The following is a 20,997-nucleotide window of genomic DNA, read 5'->3' as shown; positions in this document are numbered from 1 at the left end:
ACTCAGGTTGAATAAATTTTAATTTGGAAAAAAAGTAAGAAGGAATAATATGACTGTGATGCACGGTGCAAAGAACAATATAAATTCTTAACATGTACACCATTCAAAGCCTTAAAATTGTCAGGCTATTAACTAATTGCTCAATACAGAGGAAACTCAGACTCTCTTAAAAGCATGAAACTCTGGAGTTTAATTCTTCACAAAACAAAGTAAGAGAATACAAGATTTCAGTACCTTTCATCACTCACCTACGAAGTTTAAGCGACTCGGAACCCAACTTAGTATCTCAACCTTGTTCGTGATCAACACTGAGCTCATACGGTTACTCACTTCACAAGACCTCGCTTCTGTTCATATCCCGTAAGATGCTTTTCGATATGAGACTTCTATCACCTACATGACTCCAAAAGAATCTCAACACTTCATTATCACCGGCGTAGGAGGCAGTGAGAGATTTATACAGTTTCAAGTTTACCATCAACCGTCGATTATACATTATATCAAACAAAGCAGAAGCTTCAGTGACCTTCCCTGTTCTCCAATACGCATAAGCCATGGTTGTGCATATAACGCTATCTCCCATCAAACCCTTCTTCTCCATTGATTCATACAACACTTTGGCGTAATCCACCTGTTCTAACTTGCATATCCTTCTTATTAATCCTCTGTATAGAGCAACGTCAGGACAAAGACCTCTTCTCTCAAACTCCTCAGGAAGTCTTGAGATTTCATCTTGCTTGTTCTGGTTATAGAATCCATCCACGAGCCATGAATAAGTCGAGTACCCTGGTGATAAGCCTTTCTCTAGCATAGAGAACAGCTCCTCCTTTGCATTGTCCATTTCCAACACTTTACAGAACCCATGAATCAATGCTTTGTACGAGTACATATCAAGTTTCAGCCCTGAATCAACCATCTTCTTCTTCACCTTCACAGCAGACACCATGTCTCCGATTTTACAGTACGCATTGATCAAAGTATTGCAAGTGATGTTATCAGGCTCTATCTTCTTCCCACTCATCTCAGTCAAAAGCCGGTTAGCTTCTCTCATCCTTCCATCCTCACACAGCTTACGAAGAACCGAGTTATAAGTCACAACTCCAGGAGAAAACCCTCTCGCCTCCATCACCTCGCGTAGCCTCAAAGCCTCATCTATATCATTCGTTCTACAATACCCATCAATCAAGGTACTGTAAGTAACATGGTTAGCCGAAACAACCCCTTTGATCTCACGGAACAGCCTCGTAGCCTCTCTCATTCTACCTTCTCTACAAAACCCATGTATAAGCGAGTTATAAGTGACGATATCAGGAGCAACCCCGCTCCTCTCCATCCTGTCTTGCACTGACAAAGCCTCGTAATGCATACCCTTTCTGCAATACACGGAGATCAACGTGTTGTAAGTAAAAAGATCAGGAAACACACCTCTCTCTTCCATCTCACTCAACACCTTCTCCGCTCTCTCGTGATCACCGGACTTAGAGCACGCGTGAACCAACACATTGTACAAACGAATGTTAGACACGACACCTAACTGACCCATCTTCTTGAACACCTTCCAAACTGTATCGGTCAACCTCTCCTTCACTAGACTGTTAAGCAACACAGTACAAGCTTGCAAGTGAGGCTTCAACCCGCCGCTCCTGATCCGCTCGAAAACCTCGAGAGAGTCACTGATCATACCGGACTTAGCGTAGTATATGATCATCCAGCTAAAGACGTGAGACAGAACTTCTGGATCTTCTTCCGAATTGAGTAGAGATCTTAAAACAAGAGGTGAAGACAAAAGCTCTCTCTGAGACAATTTGTCGAGCAGTTGGTGTGCGGTTTTGAAATGTTTGTGTTTCGTGAGGATGAGGATCATTTTCCAGGAAGACTGTAAGGTGTGTTTGCAGCTTGGGATCGAATCAGTCCAGGTGAAGAAGCTTAGAGAGAGTGAAGGACCGCCGTAGGTAGAATACGACGAAAGCTCGGAGAGTACATGTGTGGTAATGGATGATGTTAGTAGTCCTGAATCGAGTTTGTGTTTCAGAATGTTTTTCCAGTTTCCTTTCAGTATAGTGCCGCAGATGCTTTGTGCGATCAATGCTTCTCGATTTGCGGATGGGAAACACGGCATTGTTGTTGTTTGCTTCGGTGATGTTTCATGAGAGAGAGAGAGCTTCGTGCAAGCGGCAACTTTTACAAGGCTTAAACCGGTTTGTACCTCTTCTTGACTGAAAGAAGAAAAACAGACCGGAACGTTGACAAATTTGTCTCGAAATAACCGAATTTTACAAAAATTCATCATTTTTATCAAGGATACGAGGATTTAGATATGATGATTTTTAACAGAACATTCCCTGACTTCTCAAACCACCGACAATTGTGTCTTCGGCTGGTGGTCTTAGTTCTTCTAGTCACCGCCGGTCCGGCAAAAAGCTCCCATGTTTTGTTCTCGTTTTCTTTTTCGGTTTTAGTTACGGTTTGATTTGAAATCATTCCATTTTTTCTTCTGTTTCCGGCCATGCATCGGTTCAGTTGGTGGTGGTCCGGCTTTGTATTTCCGGGAAACAGTGGATTATCCACCGATTATCGCCGGAGTATGTTTCTGAGACCGTACCAGTTCCTCTTTGGTAGTGGTCGCCGGCTTCAGTTCTCAAGGAAGTGGTCGGGTTGTGTACAAGGTTTCTTTGCGGTGGTTGGTGGCCGAATTCGGGTGAGAGCTCGGCGTAGGCGATGGAAGCTCCCTGAAGGTCGGGCCATTGTGTGAAGACTCTGATTCCTATACCTCCGATATGGTCGTCGGAGGTGGAATTTGGTGGTTGTGTTGAGTACCCCGGTGGTTTCGGTGATGGCGTTTAGCTCTGATAACAGCATCGACTTCTGTTTGGGAAGGAAGTGGTGATTCGCGATTCCGGTGAGGTTTCGGGTTTCGGTTCCGGCGGCGATCTCCGGCTCAGAGAGATGATGAAGCTTCCACCTCTCACACGCGTCTCCTTGGTTGATGTGGATTCAACACGTGGGATAGTGGGTTGCGGTGATTTTTTGGGCCTCATTTTTCTTTTTGGGGCTAGATGGTTGGTTTGCGCGGGCTTTGTTTTAAGTTTGGACCGTTTTTCGGGCCTTGTATAATTCTTAATGTTAATAATATATTAGTTGGAAAAAAGAAAAAAAAAAGATATGATGATTTTTAACACTTATCTTACTCTATTTTTCATTTTAACACTTATCTTAATAAAAACTAGATTTTTACCCGCACATCCGTGCGGGTGTATATTTCAAAAGTATATTGCTATTTCTTTTTCATGTCAATATCAAAATTGGATTAAAAAATCAAATTTGAAAAACCGAACCGATCACGATCCGAAAAAGTAATACCAAACCTGAACCAAAATTGATTAAATATTCAAATTATTCAAAATATTGATATTTAGACAACCGAAATCATAACCAATTCGAACCGAAGTATTTTGGATATCAAAATATATCCGAAAAAGATTTCAAAATATTGATATTTAGACAACCAAAATCATAACCAATTCGAACCGAAGTATTTTGGATATCAAAATATATTCGAAAAAGATTTATATATATATATATATATATATATATTAATTATTTTTAGTTTTAATGTATATAAAAATATTCAGAATATATATGATACTTTTAGGTTGGTTTAAATACTTGAAAATATATAAAAATAGTCAAATATAAATATCTAACATAGTGGAAGTACACTCAAAACACCAAAAATATTTAAAATAATTTTTAATTTTTGATCCAAAATTTAAACCAAACCAGTTTATATGTTAAGTTTAGGTATTTTGACATATGTTATTCAGATTTATATATAATATATTATTTTATTTATAGATTTTAAGAAATTCAAAATATATAATGGATTTAGAAAAATAATTTAAATGGGTTATCTGAACTCAAACTAAACCCGCAAAGATCCGAATATAATTCAAACTGAAAATTAGAAATATCTTAATAAGACTGAAATTTTTGATCCCGGAAACCCAAAAACAGATCCGAAACAAATTTGAATGGATACCTGAATGCCCAGTCCTAGTGCGCGTGTTGGATTTAATTTGTGTTTAGTTTAAATTCATAAGCCATTCTTTTTATAAACTGCTCATTTATATTTTTTATGTTTTATAAATTCAATTTAGAGTAATATATATATATATATATATATATATATATATATATATATATATATATATATATTTGATCATGATTTTTTAATCTGTATATAATATTTTATACAGATTACAAAGATTTGCTAAAATATAGGAATAGATTTTGGAATGTCATTTCTATAAGGAAATTAATAAATGATTAGTTTTGATTTTGAACTAAATAATTTCTATTGGTATTATCGAGAATTGTTTTGAGATTGAATTTTTTTATTTATATTAATCATGATATAAATTATGATAGAAAGTATCAAATTTTCAAGGTTTGTTAAATAGTTTCATGGATTTGTATCTATCTAATATGTTGGTTTTGATTCAACAGATAGAGAAACCTAATGTGTTATAAGAATGGGATGCGATATAGACGAAGAGGAAGAAAGGTAGTATCACAATTTAAAATATTGTTTTATCAATGCTATATCACATTTTGTCTTTTTAATTGTATAGGACGATATGTGGATATGTAGACAACCGATGAGCAAATGGTTTAGTAATGGTTTAAAAAATTTATGGTTTATTACTAATAAGGAAATCGTTTGTTTGGTTTAATTTAATGACAAAACTCTGTGTTTAATACCAGTGGTATAATGAGGTAAATATTGAGGAAAACTCAGGGTTAAGTACAAATGTACTTTCCTTTTAATAGATTAGATAGAATATTCTAAATCCTCGTATCCTTTAATTTTTAATTTTTTATTCATATTCATCGACCAAAAGATCAATGTTAAAATATCTCTTATCTTACTCTATTTTTCATTTTTTAACTCTGATCAATTATGATAACATCATCGTATAATATATATTTGATTACATATGATGATTAACTACCTCTAGTATATGCAAACGTGACGAACAATTTCACGAATATTTTTCCACGAACGATTATGCATATACAATATTTTTGATGGACATACTCTCTCCACAACATGCGACCACAACGCAACATCCTTGATGGGAACGGTTCTATCTACAGCACGTTGGAACCTCTGAAAGCTTGCATTCTATAATCTGCAAGAAATTGCATTTCCTCAATAAATTGAACCTCATATCTAAGTGTAGAAGTTTTTAAATCTTGATCAGTAGACCACAGTGCTTCTACGTCTATTTTCACTTTATATTCTATTCTATTTTTTATCCAATAATCGTACACGGTCGGAGTTCTATAATTGGGATAAAAACTAAATTTAGATGAGTATGAAGTCATGTATAGACTTACAACATGGGCTACGATCTTGGTGTGCAACTAGAACGTTGTGTTAAAAGAGGGTGAATTATAACATTCATGTTTGTGGTGTATACGAAATGTGTTGTGTTAAAAGAGGGTGAATTATAACATTCATGTTTGTGGTGTATACGAAAGGTTTTGTAGAATAATTTGTCTATCTATATCACCAGAATGCATTTATCTTTTCGATCATATATTCAGAAAGAACTATATAGTTAAATATGTTTGAACTGGATAGAAGATCTATCGAGAAGTGATTCATGATATTTTATAACTGAGATCAAATCATGGAAAAAATTATGTGGTGATTAAAGAGTACTCTAAACAATACTTTCGAATCTTTTCAACCACCCGTCGCACGGAAGTGAAAATTGAGTTCCACGATGTTTTTTTGTTTTTGGGGGATACACCGAGTAAAATTTAACCAGCATTTCTACGACCTCCAAATGTGTCTTACCTTCTGCATAAGCCTCTTCTACCTTTGATGGGTCAGTGAGATTCTTGTTCATGTGGAACCCATCCAAGGTCCTTCGCTTTGTATACTCCCGATGTTGTAATCAGAGTATTGGCCCCCACTCCGAAGTCGAAGCAGAGAAAACTTGGCATATAAGAATGTAGGAACAAAGAAAAGGTTAAAAACGCAGACTTTGACATAAGATAAATAATTTATAAACAGTAAAATTAATTTAAAGTAAAAACAACCAAATTTTCCCAGAAAATCAAACTATATGAGAGATTCTTGTATCAGCATTCAACCTCTAATATAAACAACAAAAGCTTCATTAAAACTGTGCAAAAGGAAAAAAATCTTAAACGAAATCAATTAAAATATCTCTAAAAACAACTTTACACAATCAAGAAAAAGGTGAAATGTCATAACATACTAAAGAGTCTTAAACTCCAACAAAACCTATAGAACTACAGCAACAACCAAAAGAGGCAAGAACATCTAACACATAAGAGGATCCAATCAAATTCACCAATTTTTTTACCACATAAACACAATAATTAATTTGAGAATACAAACTCTAAATTCGTACAAACAAACCAAAAATGAAAATGCAGAATTGTAATTAGCTCTCTCAAGTTAGTAAACAAAGGGGGAGCTTGGAGGTGGTCCATGATAGAGGTTGCCTTTTCGGATCTCGTACGTGGATGTTCATCGCAGCTAACAAACAAATTTAAAAGCAAAGGTTCGGTTACCTTTGTCATGGTCCTAGAAATGGTGTAATCGTAAAGACATGACGGTTCTCCTCTTAAGATCAACAAAGAAGAAACCTAAAAACTCGTGGGCTAGCATGAGAAAAAAATTAAAGTGCCAACATGAGAAAAAAATTGAAGGGCCTAATAAATTTCCCAAATAACAACTGAACATTAAAACAAAAGTCATGGAGAGACCAAGTTTGGATGTTTATAGGAAGGCTGTCATATGTCACAAATTTCCCAATTAATAGTGCTGAAGTGGATGATTGTACTTATAAATGTGTGTTGTTGTTTCTTTAATTTCATCGAAATTACCTAAAGAGCTTCAAAACCCACTAAAATTAAAACACCTCAAAACCTCCTAAAGTCTCTGTCTTAATACACCACTAGAACTTGACCCGCCCGGTTGGGCGGGTATTTATTTTTTGCTTGTATTTTTTATTAATATTAGATGATGAATTTGTAATGTTTACACATAAATCCAGATTTAAAATTAATTTTTGCAGTTATAATAAAAATTAAAATTAAAAGATTAATAAAATATTCTGATATAAAATTGAAATTTCTTAATTAAAATAATATAGAGAGGGTGATATTTTTCCAATTCCAAAATATTAATATCCCAAATAAAATAAATTTATAAATATATAAACATATATAAACATATTTGGAACTATAATTTCTATTAAAATAATTTTTTTAATAAAATAATTTATCGCTGTTATTGTTTATTTCTAGAGTTTGATCCGTGACCATATAATTATTTTCTTTCATTTTAAATTTTTTTCTTGTACTAATGGTATAATATATACGCGCATATATATATGTGAGATTAGTACACGATTGTTATATTAGTATACGGGTCAACAACGAAATGTTATATTAGTAAACGATTGCAAATCATGTATAATATTTATAGCATGTAGTTGCAGGATCACAGGTAAGTGATGGCACAATAATTTTTCTACTATACCATATGCGATTTTTATTATCATTAAATGTGGTAAATTTTGAATTAGGAAATGTATTTATTAAACTGAAAAGACAACATTAATAAAACTATAGATAATTTCGAAATTGATTTAATAAAGAAGGAAAATTAAATTTTATATTAGGACAACAAATTAACTCAACTAAAAAGACAAATATTAAAATAAGTAATTTAGTTTATATTAGGACACCACATTAACTCAACTAAAAAGACAAACATTAAAATAGGAAACTTAATTTAATTTTCAGTAGCATAGAAGTGTAAATAACTACAAAAACTTAGGGGTATTTTCTAAGAGTATCCTCAACCCAGAAACCCAAAATGAGTTTCTGATTTTTTTATTTTTATCATTTTTTCTGAAATAGTGTGAGAAACACACCGAACGCGTGTGAATAGTGTGAGAAACACACCGATTCGTTTCTGTACTCGGGCTTTTTCTCACTTGTTTTTCAAAATTTGCAGGCCCTATGTTCTATTTTTTGTTCCAAGAAACTCAATGAAATATCGCGTTGTGGATGACCTAAGTGTATTTCTATTTTAATAATATAGATATGTACAAGATAACCAAATCGTGTTAGCAATAGGGTAAGGAATTCCAGTGGAATTTCGTTTGATTTTGATTCGTCTTGGCCACGTAACAGTATTATATTGATGAATTCGTTGCGTACTCGAATACAAAGTCTCAGACCATCCGCAACGCGGTTGCTAGTCCATTCCTTAGGCCCATTCCTTATTTTTTTTTGATTATATTAACAATATAATTAGCGAGCCCGCTAAGGAAGAGTGCTTAGCTAAGCCATTTTAAGGATTAATCCTTAAAGACGTGGCGACATCTGATTGGCGCGTCGAACCGATGAGTTTGACAAAACGAAAAAAAAAATTCATTCTTCGGTCTCGAGAAGAAAAAAGAAACGAGAGAGCTCTAGAGGCGATACGAAAGGCGATTAGGGTTTTGTCGGCGTCGAAGGTAAATCAGAGATTTTAGGTCATTGTTTATGCATTTTGGGTTGATGCATGTTGATTTCTACGGTTTTGATGGTTCGTTTGTGGGGTATAAACAGATTTAGGGTTTCAAATCGAATTGGGAATTTTTATCGATTTAGGGTTTCGTCTCTCAATTTGCTATATTCTTCTTCTCGATCCGGTTAATTGTTGGTTTCCTCGCTCTTTACGGTTAGGGATTGTTTTCTCTTCGATTGTTTCTATTTTCTTCTTCTCGATTCGGTTTTCTGATGTTATGATTTTTTCTTCTTGTTGATATTTTCGTCTTCTCAAGTTTTATATTAGGGCTTTTGATTCGCTTTTAGGAGTTTGTAGTCACTCTTTTACTTGTCCTTTCCTTATAGTGATATAGCGAATCTGATAAGGGATTTGTTCTTGCAGGTTCAGTAATGGAGGACGAAATGCGTGATATGAAAGCACACAAAGACTACTACAACATGCTTTATGCCGTTTCAGATGCGCAACAGGGAATTCCACAAATGTGCCCCTGTGGATCTATCACGAAGGAGTTCGTCGACGAAGAGGATACGTATGATTACCTCCCCGGGAAAAGATACTTCATCTGCAAGGACTACGAGGTTTGATATTTCCTGTCTCTTACTTTCTATCTTCTTTTCATTATTGATTTGCTGTTTGACAAAAAAAAATATGTTTTGGCAGAATGATGGGTTGCATTTCAGGCAACCATGGGTTATGGGTATCCAACAGGAGGTTGAGAGGCTGAAACAACGTGTTTACGAGCAGGAGAAGCTTGTGAGAGAGTGCACCGCACTTAAGGTTAGATCTTTTTTTTATTGTATTGATTGTTTTCTGTACTCGTATTGATTGTTTTCTCTGTTGTGTGTCCAGGAGCAGGTGAGGAGGCTGCTTATGCGTGTCTCGGAACTTGAGAGAGACAGAGACACAGTCCCTTGAGGTTAGTTTCTTTGTACTCTGTAATCGTTTTGAACTAGTTTAGTTGTTTCTTTGCAGTTTGTTTTGGTGTTTGTAGTAGTTTAGTTTAGTTTGTTTGAAGTAGTTAAGTTTGAAGTTTAGTTAAGTTTGAAATCGAAACTGAAAAGATAGGTTGTAAATGCACACCATTAACTATTTTACTCAGTATATTTGTAGGTTGAAAACATTAAATTGTGCCTTACTGATAATTTAGTGTTTAAAACATCATTAAATAGCATGTAGCTGTTCGGATAAGACATATATCTACTAGGATTCAATGGTCTCAACCTCTTATTTAATCTTCTCCGTTTCTACTAGAGTAACGGAGAGACTTCTTTGTTAATGGCAAACCCAAGTAGTTATGTTAACCTATTAACGAGCCAAGGGGTAGTTGACCTTGGCTCATCCGAACCTCTTTTCTTTAGCCCATGTTCTGATGAGGCTACTGTCAAAGAGAGGAGGAAATGGTCACCCAAGGAGGATGTAATCCTCATTGGTGCGTGGCTCAACACCTCTAAAGACCCAATTGTGGGGAACGACCAGAAAGCGGGTGCCTTCTGGAAGAGGATTGTAGAGTACTACAACTCCAATCCTCTCCTGATTGGGACAACCCCACGAGAACTTGGGCAGTGCAAGTCAAGATGGACTAGGATCAATGAAGTGGTGTGCAAGTTTGTTGGCTGTTACGACCTGGCATTGAGGGGGCAGAGTAGCGGGCAAAATGAGAATGATGTGATGAAGGCCGCGTTGGATATCTACCACAATGACATGAAACAGAAGTTCACCTTGGAGCACTCGTGGAGAGAGCTTAGGCATGATGTCAAATGGTGCTCCACAAAGCGCAAAGCAGTGGATGATCAAGGGGCAGTGCCAGTGCCAGAGCCAGAAGAGAGACCAATAGGGGTTAAAGCTGCAAAGGCTGCTAGGAAGAGGAAGAAAACACCAAAAGAAGAAGAATTGGCCAAGCTAGAAGGCCTGTTGGAGATCAAAAAAGAAATCTCAAAGCAAGGTTTGCTTGCAAAGGCCGAGCCACTCACTGAGATGGAACTTGCTGTAAAAGCTAAACTTTTGTCTGAAATGTTGTGAGTGTTTGATTGTTTGCCTTGATTGTTTGTGTTGATTGTTTGTTAACTGTTTGAGCTGTTAACCGTTGTCTTAACATTTACTAATATATTTACTTTCTTTTGTTTCAGGTGAAGTACAAGAAGCATGTGCCTGATGAAGACAAAAGCTCATGTCTTCCATGTGAACCAAGTCACGGACTCTCTTTATCTCTTTTTCCTTGTCATCTCTGTCTTAGAAGTACTTTAAGTCACGGATTTGTAATGTAGTTGAAGTCACGGGTACCTTGTCATCTTGTTATCTCTTTTTCTTTATAAGTGTGTTTGTAGAACTCGGAATGAGCTATTTCCTTTGCTCTCTTGTATTCAGAACAATCTCTCCCTCTGTTTTATTAATTAACTCTTATTCTACAACCTCTACTTGTACAAGCTCTATTTCTGCAAACAGGCTCTTCATTTTGTATTTATTCAGAACTTGTAATTAAATCTTTTTATACAAGAAGTATGGTTCCAATTAATTGCTCTGTTTAAGACAAAAATAGTTAACACTCTTTCTATATTCTTCATTTTTAAGAAAAAAAAAACCATTGACTTGTATAAAATTTAAGTATCTATTCTATATGATACAAATTTTACAAATTATGACAAAGACAAAGATGATGACTATCTATTCTATATGATAAAGATGATGACTATCTATCCTATATGATAAAGATGATTACTATATATTCTATATGATACAAATTTTAGAAATTAAATAAAGACAAAGATTACGCTTGCAAGACTATGATTAAAATTGACTTGTATAAATTTTTTTATAGGCAAATATGGCAGATGGAGTCGATCAAAGATTGGATGCGGCTATCGATGACGCTTTAGAATCATGTTTTGAAGATACTTACAACAGCATCGTCGAGAATCAAACAAATACACAAAGGAGACGTGCATATATCGAACGAAACCGCGAAGCAGGCCACGACCGTCTATGGAATGACTACTTCAGTGAACATCCAATATTTGAGTCTCATTTATTCAGACGCCGTTTCCGCATGAACAAGCCACTATTCTTAAGTATTGTCGATCGCCTCTCACAAAACATTCCATTCTTTCAACAAAGAAGAGATGCAGTCGGAAGGTTAGGTCTAACTGCACTACAAAAGTGTACGGCAGCTATTCGTATGCTTGCTTATGGCTGTGCGGCTGACGCCGTTGACGAATATCTCCGACTTGGTGAAAGCACAGCACTTTCGTGTTTAACCCATTTCACAGCAGGCGTAATACAATTATTTGGAGATGAGTACCTACGAAGACCCACTCCTGACGATCTTCAACGACTACTCGATATTGGAGAGATACGCGGCTTTCCTGGAATGATAGGAAGCATCGACTGTATGCATTGGGAGTGGAAGAATTGCCCAAAAGGTTGGAAAGGATTGTACACACGTGGATCAGGAAAGCCGACTCTAGTCTTGGAGGCTGTAGCTTCACAAGATCTTTGGATATGGCACGCTTTTTTCGGGCTTCCAGGTGTCTTAAACGATATTAACGTCCTCGATCGGTCACCTGTTTTTGATGACATTTACTATGGTCGAGCTCCAAGGGTAAAGTACGTGGTGAACGGACACCAGTATGATTTGGCGTACTACCTCACCGACAGTATATATCCAAAATGGTCAACATTTATCCAATCTATCTCACACCCTCAAGGTCCCAAAGCAGAGTTATTTGCTGAATATCAAGAATCAACCCGAAAAGATGTGGAGCGTGCTTTTGGAGTATTGCAAGCTCGATTTGCGATAGTCAAAAACCCGGCTCTTTTGTGGGACAAGGAACAAATTGGGATGGTTATGCGAGCATGTGTCATACTGCACAATATGATTGTCGAAGATGAACGTAAAGATCACACTCAGTTTGATACAACAGAGTTTGACGAAGGAGAGTCAAGCAGATGTTCACAAGTGGATATCTCTACCAACATGCCTTCACATTTTGGTAATATGCTTGGCATACGGGATCAAGTTAAGGATAGACATATACACGACCAGTTGAAAATTGATTTAATCGAAAATATTTGGAACAAGTTTAGTAATTGATTATGCTGTATAATTAATGTATGTTTAAATTTAATCATTCAATAAAAAAAAATTTCAATTTCAATGTTTTATAAATTTAATATTTTTTATTGTTAAGGACTCCAAAATAAGAAACACCATTGGACACAAAATTAAGATTAGAGTCCTTCACTATTCAAAAAGTAAAAAAAAAATTAGTTTTATATACCTAAATACTCCAATGGTGGGTTGCACCATTGGAGGTGCTCTCATAGGATTTTTTTGGTCAAGAATCTCATAGGATTAATATTTATGTTAATAGAATTTTTGGAATTCTCGTGGTTGTTAAAAAAAGGTTTGTACACGTTACACTAGCCTAGCCTGTCCCTAGTTGAATTTTTTTTATATATATATTTAGCATCCACCAAAAATTAAAATAAGTTTAAATCAGAACAAGAAAACAGAGCATATGCAACGGTGGACTCGTCTAACGAGTCCTTAGGACTAAAATCTTTTTTTTTTAATAGTTAAGGATTCTAAGTAGAAAAGGTGTGTGCAATGGTGTTCTCTAACTTGGAGTTCTTAGAAAGTTTAAATTTCAGTCAAGCATTTCATCGAACACTACATATGCATGGTTCCTTGGTCTCTGTTATTTACTGAAACTAGAGCTCCGTAACAGTTAAGAATTCAAACTTCGACAGGAGAACAGGAGAAGCTTAAAGACAAAATCTTTTCGTGTCTTTTCCATTGCATTCGCCGGTTTGGCACTCTAAAGAAAAAAAACAAAGTGGCCGTCATCATTTTTACTCAGAACCTTGCCTGCAACGGTAAACAGAGACTCTTCTCCTCTCTTGCTAGATAACTGAACCTTGAGCTGTTGTTCTGTTGCTCGCTTGTAGCCTCCATTTGCTGAAATCTCTCAATCTTTCCTGGAAAAAAAGATTGGAATTTTGCAAAAGAGAAGATTTGGAATCACGATCAAGGAGATGGAAAAAAGATGAGAGAGAGAAGAGCTTGTCACAGTCACTAAGGATTGATCCTTGGATAAGTATTTTTAGGATTTGATCCTTACAATACTTAAGCTAAATAATATTATTATATTCTAATTTGTCTAGGTTTATGTGCTAAGGACTCCCAAAATCCAACGTTGTAGGTGATCTAAACAAGGTTAGTATCTTAATTTGGCTTATCTTAGAATTACCGTTTTATGATAAATTATGTTGGTTGTTTGGCAATTCATGTTGATTAATCTATAACTACTTTTCTGTTTTAGCCTGGTTAAAGTAAATAAAATTAAAAATCACCTACCAATCAAATTTAAAATAATTTTAATTCTATGTGAGCAACATATCATTCAAAGTCACTTTAGTAACTTTTTAAATGTGTAGTAGAATGAAAACTAGCATTAATAGAAAATTGAATCGATAATCTAAATACATTTTAGTTCTAATACATTCTAGAATCAGAAAAGTAAAAAATCGACAAGCCTGAACCGAATACAAAAAAAAGATTCTAAACATAAACTAAAGCGAACAGAATAAAAAAAGATTAAATTGATTATGGATGAACAATTAAGTTGTAAAATCTGTCTGTAACTTTAAAATTTGAGAAATTTCATATGATCTCTCTAATTTTTTTTATCAGACATATAGTCTTAGAGAGTCAAAATAACCAAAAAATGTTTTATTAGAAAGTTAAATATAGAGTTTAGATTTAAGAAGTGGAGTTTTTGTGGGGGATGGTTTTAGAATTTAAAAAAAAATAAATAAAGAAAACTTTTAAAAAATTTAAAATTAGTTTCAAAACGCATTTTTGAATTTTAAAATAAAATTTTGAAAAAATGTCAAAAAATTTCTCTAACAACAAAAATTTCGAAAAGAATTATAGAAAAATTAAAATTTTAAATAAATAAAAAATATTTTTTTATTTTTATTTTTTTTAAATATTAATTATGTTTATATATCTATAAAATAATGGTCATGGGCAGCCGACAAAAAAACATCTATAAGATAATGGTATAGGAGTATTTTGGTTTTTTTTTAATAAGACTTTTTGGTTATTTTCATCTTTGAATTTTAAAGACTTATTTTAAAAATTGTCTTTAAATTTTTGTTTAGAGATTTTAATTCTTTTGTTTACACCTAGGGCTGGGATTTTAAACCGAACAGAATTTACAGAGCCAAACCGAAAAGTTTGGTTTTTGGTTAGTTCGGTTTAGTTCGGTAGAAAAAGAAAAAAATCAGTTTTCGGTTCGGTAATCGGTTAGTTCGGTTTTCTCAAAAAAAATCAAACAATACCAATATTAACCGAAATTAAGTACTGAATTAACCAAAATCCAAATTGAAATAACCAAACTAACCAAAATAACTGAAATAACCAAACTAACCAAAATCTGAACCGAAATAGCCGAACTAACCGATTTTTTTCTTTATTTTTTCAATTCAAATCGAAAATTTAACCGAACTTACGGAAAACAAAAAACTTCGGTAAATTTTTGAAAATCCGAACTAACCGATTACCGAACCGAACTTTTTTCGGTTCACTTTGGTGACATTTTGTCCTACCCAAACTAACTGAATGTCGTACTAATCGACCCGAACAACCCGGAGACCGAAACGGTTGAATTCGGGTTTAGTATAAAAAGACGCATATGTCCTCTCGTCTTGCTACGATTTACGACCTTACCCTCTTTGTAATCGCCCTCACAAAAATCGAAAACCCTAATTTACATCGTTAAGACCTGAACAAAATTCTAAACTTGTCCGAAAGCGTCGACGCCGATAGTCGCCGCCACAGTTTCTGATTCTCACGAGATATGGAAAGAGGCAAGAAGATGAAGGAAGCCAGAAAGCTCAAGACGAGAAATCTCCACGACGGTAAAACTCCCGTTTTTTTTTCCTTGTTCTCTTTATCATTAGGGGATTGCATAGTCTTTTGACTAATTAGGTTCTGTACTTGTTTGATTTGGTTCAGTTTAGAACGACCTTGAACTCAAATAACAAAGGGTCTCTCTTGTTTCAGCTGCAGTGGTTGAGAAAGTGCAGAGGAAGAAGAAAGAAAAAGTTGAGCATCCTGAAGGTGAAAGTCTTGGCTTTGATTGGATTTAGAGACATTTTGTAGTGAACAATGCTGAGCATCTTTTGTTTTGTAATGTCTTTACAGCTATCTCAACTGAGAAGCCTAATAGAAAGACGGTTGAATTGACGAAGAAGAAGAGTAAGAAGGTTGTCAAGGAAATAGATAGCTCTTCAGTTGATGATAAGAAAAGACATTCTCAAGTTTCACCGAAAGGTTTAGCACTTTTTTTCTTCTTTTGTGAAGATGTACACTATTCATGCTATAGCTATCCTGTTGTTTGATTCGTATATTGAGTTTGGTTCTTGTTTGCAGCTATTTCAAATGAGAAAATCAAAGTTAAGAAGGGAAAGTTGAACAAGACTAAGAATAAAAGGATGGCGGATGAGATATCTAGCGGCCCTGTCGATGATGAAGATGATCATCTGATAAAAGAAGGTGTGTGTGTGTGTGTGTAGGGTTCTCTTGGTCTGCACAAAACTTTAGTTTCAACTTTTCGTATTATATGACTCTTCTTTATGTTCTGACAGCTTCTGACGATAAGGCTTCCAGTGAAGCTGTTAACACAGACGTTGCTAATAACGGATCTGAAACAAGAAACCGTAAGTTGAAAAGCCTTTTCTTTCGTGAAATATTTAGTAGATTTTGTCTTCTTACTGAAATAGCGTGTAACGTGCCCTTGTTTAGGAAAGTCTAAGAAATCAAACAAAAGGAAAAAGACCTCTACAAAAGAGAATAAAACTTCTTCAGAAAAGATTGAAGAGGAGGAAGATGTTTATGAAATATCTTCAGGCGATGATGATTGCTCCAGAGGAATGAAAAGTAAAAGCCGTTTCTTCCATTATTAGTATCATTTTGATTTTGATATTAAGCAGTCTTCACGGTTTTTCGATAAACTCTTGAATCTGTTTCTGCCTCTGTGAAACTACAGACTGGGTTACTGAATACCATGAGAGTAGACCCGGTTTAGAAGAGCTGCAGAAGAGAATCGATGACTTCATGACTGCTCACGAAGAACGCCTTGAGCAGGTTCTTTTGTTCTTCTCCTACATTTTTGAAGCATCAAATAGTGTATTTATCTTGTGACTGACTAACAGCGTGTTGCTGTCATATATAGGAGAAACAAGAGCGAGAAGCTAAAGCAGCAGAAGGTGGATGGACTGTGGTCGTGCATCACAAAGGAAGGAAAAAGACAACAGACGCTGAGTCTGGAACAGCAGTTGGATCTGTTTCTCAGGCTGCTTTGGAAGATAAGGTTGCTAAAAAGAAAAAGACTGAGATAGTTGGTCATGGTTTCTACCGTTTCCAGAGGCGAGATGCACAACGAAGTGGTAAAAAGTCTTTGCTTTGCTTTTTCTATATCCAAAAAAAACATGGCTTTTGTTTATGTTCTGATTCTGATGATTGTTTCTTGGGTTTGTGATTGATAGAACTCTTGGCGCTTCAGAGTAAGTTCGAGGAAGACAAGAAGAGGATACAGCAAATTCGAGCTGCTCGTAAGTTTAAGCCTTACTAAGAAAACAAACAGATCCTACATGGATCTTTTATTAGAGAGGCTTGGGAGAAATACCATGAATTTTTGTACGATCAATTTTTGTAATTGACAATTTCGTGAGCTTTTGTGGGTGTAGCCTCATGATTTTCAGTCCGATTAAACAAAAAAGGAAGCTTTTTTACCCTTGAAAGATTAGATTCAATTCGAATTCAGAATTATTTAGTGGGAGAACTTTTCTAAAAACAAAAAGTAAAAATTGGAACTTTTGGACTTCCCTGTTTCCACCTTTGAGTAGTATAAACCACTAGTTGATAAACCAGTCAGCAATGTGGCAATTCCATTGCTTATATAAACAACACGTTTAATACAAATCAATCAAAATTTTGGGACTAAACAATTAAAAAGACAGATTTGATCTTGTAGGAGAAATTGCTTGAATTTAATCACATAAAATAGTTCTCAAAAATACTTTTTCTAGAGAAAGATTTTTTTTCGCCCATTGTAAATTATAAGCAAAATACTTTTTTCGCCCTTTGTAAAATTATAAGCAAAATATGGAAAATCTTCCAAAAATTGGTGAGTTGCAATTGAGCTCTGTTGATACTTGTTGATTTAGAATGCTATTATCTAACTGGACATTTATATACCACCTATGTTGTCTACGGTTAATGGACCTTCTACATCCGTTCACATGGTCCATAGACCATATTCCGTATGATGGGTGGTGTGCTAACACCCGCTAATTTTTTGGAGGCTTTAAATTCTATTTACGGACCTAGCAATCACCACTTCGTGATTTGATATCACTCGCACGATATCGTGTATCATCCTTTCAGTATTCCAATCCAATTATGCTTAATTCTAAGTGAATATGTAATAGAAAGGTAAGTGCACTTTAATGATATAGATAACCAAATCTATTCTATTAAGCATTTCATTATATACCAAAAATCAGAATGTTACAATTATCCCTCATTCACAGAGTACAACGTTTTTTGTTGCGCACAATAACAGATTTCAAGATGTCTCTTTGGTAAGAACAATATGTCCAATCAATTCTGATACTACTTGTAACGTTCTGACTGCCTACAGTTAATGGACACTCGGACCGCCCACGAATATGGCTAACAAGGCTCTTGTAACATTCCCCGTGTCTTGATCTCAATCTTACGATATCGCATATCATTTTTTAATAGATCACCCATCATTCTACTATTCCACTCCAACTACCCTTAACTCTGAAATTTTAAATAAATATGTAATCGAAAAAGTAAGTATCCTTTGATAATAAAAGTAACTAAATCAATTCGATTAACCATTTCATTATATACCGGAAATCAGGATGTTACAGTTTCATATACTTGACAGCTACTCATCAATAAGTCATGTACTCTACGTTCTCTCTCAATTCATACACAAACTAAAACTAGAACATGGGTCCGTGACATTAAAGATTGCTTGGTATTTTGAAGGCTCTTGGTCAACAGATTATTTTATAGCTTCAAATTTATTTCACATGATGGTATTCACTGGATTGCTTATCCTATTATATTACTCAGTGTTCTATTACTAGCTGGATTGTTCAGTTTGTTCTATTACTAGCTGGATTGTTCGGTTTGTTCTATTACTAGCTGGATTGTTCAGCTTAGATATCTTCTGAAAGCTACAGACATGATAGTCTGTTGTTCATATGTATGGAAGCTGAAAATCACCGAATGAATGCTGTCAATTCGGGCACTCACATTGCTTAAAGTGTTTCTTCCTAGTTTATCATTGGTCATGAACTAATGATTCATTGTGGTACTTAATTTACATTACATATAAGTTTTTTTTAACACAACATATAAGTTTTATCTCATTTTCAACAAATAATTAAAGCATGTAAGAGTAGAAAATCACTATATCCGTGATAAAAGCGTCAAAGTGTTATCGAACTGGTTTTTTTTTAAAAAATTAGCATGAATCAACTTTAGAAAGAAAGAGAATTAAGATATTGTGGACGATTAGTTGAATTGTAGATGTAAAAAAATTATTTTAAAGAATAATATTTTTTGATGTAATTGTATCTAAAGAATAATATTTTTGATGTAAACCTTTTTGAGGTAATTGTATCTAAAGAACAATATTTTTTGATGTAAAATATAGTCTGTAAAACTTTTTTGATGTAAAATTAAATGATATAAATAAACAAAAATATTTTTACACCAATATTCTTTTTGTTTTTTTTCTTTTTGCCGTCATATAAAATATTATTAAACCATAAAAGACTAGAGAAAAACTTGATTACAACCGAAGCCCAAAACCCAGGCACAAACACAAACAAAATAGGTCCACCAGGCCGATGACAATTCCAAACCTAAACCCAAACCCAACTAATGGCCCACCCACCGAACACCGCTTCCACGTGGTTAAGACCACTCGTCAAACGGGCCACGTGTCGAAGGTGAAGCCATCTCCATCGCTTTCGATTTGGAATCACCGCCGGGACCACTGGTCATCTCTTCACCGGAGAAACGATCCACCGACTTCGTCTCCGATTGAAAGTCGCCACTGTCACAAGCATATCACAACCACTCCAGATTCCACCGGGAAACGTCACACGAACACCAAAACCACTTTCAACGACAGATGTTAAAAGTATAGGATTCGGGTTCCTCCCACACAAACGTCGGCGCTTCAGAGAGCATCAATTAATCGAATCGAGACCTCCTCCAAGCCCGACCACCACTCACTAGATCGAAACAACCACAGCGCAAACACTTCCAAAGGACCAACGAAAGCCGGCGACCACCACCGCAAGAGAAACGGCTCGGCCCCAGAGGCAAAACGCCAACCATCCATCGAACTGGAGATGCGATGTTGGAGACAAAACCCGGCGACAAGAGACCATCTATGTCCCGGAGTCGAAGAAAAACAAAGAAAAGGGGACCGGAGTATCCCTCTTCTGCCGTAAACAAACATGCAGAGAAACAAATAAGAAAAAGAGGCAGAGCCGGACCGGCGGTGGCTAAGAAAGCCGAAACCGCCGGCCGGAAACGGAGGTCACGTCGGAGGTAGCTTAAACTCCCTTGTGACTAATCCGAGTCGCCGGTTTTGCCGGTTTTGTACCGGTTCTGGCGGTTTAATTCAAATCCGAGTTTTAATTCAACCCGGACTCGGTTTACTTAACGGTTCACGGTCGAACCGGTCCGACCGGCCGGTCCGGTCCGGTTTTCAAAACCTTGGTTTTTTTGTAGGACCTACTACCTAAGAAATACACTAAGAAGTGCCGATAATCTTGCTCTAAAGAAACTTGTCCTAATGTCAACAGAGAATTATACAGTATACAAAGGGGACAATTGATTGAGTTGTAGTATCTTTAACTTTAAACCCCCTTTTAAAACAAAAACAAGTGGAAGCACCTTAGCCATTTCTTTATTTTTGGCTTTATCTTCAAAAACTTCCAAAACATTGGTGTAAGTTTTATGATTGTAGATAGAAATTAAAGTTAAAGATACTACAACTCAATCAATTGTCCCCTTTGTATACTGTATAATTCTCTGTTGACATTAGGACAAGTTTCTTTAGAGCAAGATTATCGGCACTTCTTAGTGTATTTCTTAGGTAGTAGGTCCTACAAAAAAACCAAGGTTTTGAAAACCGGACCGGACCGGCCGGTCGGACCGGTTCGACCGTGAACCGTTAAGTAAACCGAGTCCGGGCTGAATTAAAACTCGGATTTGAATTAAACCGCCAGAACCGGTACAAAACCGGCAAAACCGGCGACTCGGATTAGTC

General features: G+C 35.6%; 4 protein-coding genes across 6 annotated transcripts; 3 read left to right on the top strand and 1 right to left on the bottom strand.

The window, feature by feature from the left end:
- Positions 1-50: 50 nt before the first annotated feature.
- On the bottom strand, positions 51-2,374 carry LOC108851429 (pentatricopeptide repeat-containing protein At5g38730). The gene has a single exon (XM_018624862.2). The coding sequence runs from the start codon at positions 2,288-2,290 to the stop codon at positions 332-334; it is 1,959 nt and encodes a 652-aa protein (XP_018480364.1). The 5' UTR covers positions 2,291-2,374; the 3' UTR covers positions 51-331.
- A 7,506-nt stretch (positions 2,375-9,880) lies between these two features.
- LOC130511273 (glutathione S-transferase T3-like) lies at positions 9,881-10,624 on the top strand. Its single transcript, XM_057008186.1, has one exon. The coding sequence runs from the start codon at positions 9,881-9,883 to the stop codon at positions 10,622-10,624; it is 744 nt and encodes a 247-aa protein (XP_056864166.1).
- Positions 10,625-10,933: 309 nt separating this feature from the next.
- LOC108850614 (uncharacterized) lies at positions 10,934-12,756 on the top strand. Of its 3 annotated transcripts, none has more exons than XM_057008507.1 (2): positions 10,934-11,076; positions 11,421-12,756. In XM_057008507.1, the coding sequence occupies exon 2, from the start codon at positions 11,427-11,429 to the stop codon at positions 12,690-12,692; it is 1,266 nt and encodes a 421-aa protein (XP_056864487.1). In that variant the 5' UTR covers positions 10,934-11,076; positions 11,421-11,426; the 3' UTR covers positions 12,693-12,756. The 3 variants fall into 3 exon arrangements, with proteins under 3 accessions (XP_056864487.1, XP_056864486.1, XP_018479614.2); XM_057008506.1 differs by having other exon boundaries at positions 10,942-11,101; XM_018624112.2 differs by having other exon boundaries at positions 10,949-11,059.
- Positions 12,757-15,355: 2,599 nt separating this feature from the next.
- LOC108838898 (uncharacterized) lies at positions 15,356-17,403 on the top strand. The gene is made up of 9 exons (XM_018611762.2): positions 15,356-15,526; positions 15,672-15,728; positions 15,813-15,941; positions 16,041-16,163; positions 16,256-16,327; positions 16,413-16,547; positions 16,657-16,754; positions 16,843-17,056; positions 17,156-17,403. The coding sequence occupies exons 1-9, from the start codon at positions 15,466-15,468 to the stop codon at positions 17,239-17,241; spliced, it is 975 nt and encodes a 324-aa protein (XP_018467264.1). The 5' UTR covers positions 15,356-15,465; the 3' UTR covers positions 17,242-17,403.
- Positions 17,404-20,997: the final 3,594 nt, after the last annotated feature.

Source organism: Raphanus sativus, chromosome 4 (assembly GCF_000801105.2).
Source record: "Raphanus sativus cultivar WK10039 chromosome 4, ASM80110v3, whole genome shotgun sequence".
Lineage (NCBI taxonomy): Eukaryota > Viridiplantae > Streptophyta > Magnoliopsida > Brassicales > Brassicaceae > Raphanus > Raphanus sativus.
The sequence above is the reverse complement of the archived record's forward strand: the minus strand, read 5'-3'. Positions and strand labels throughout refer to the sequence as shown.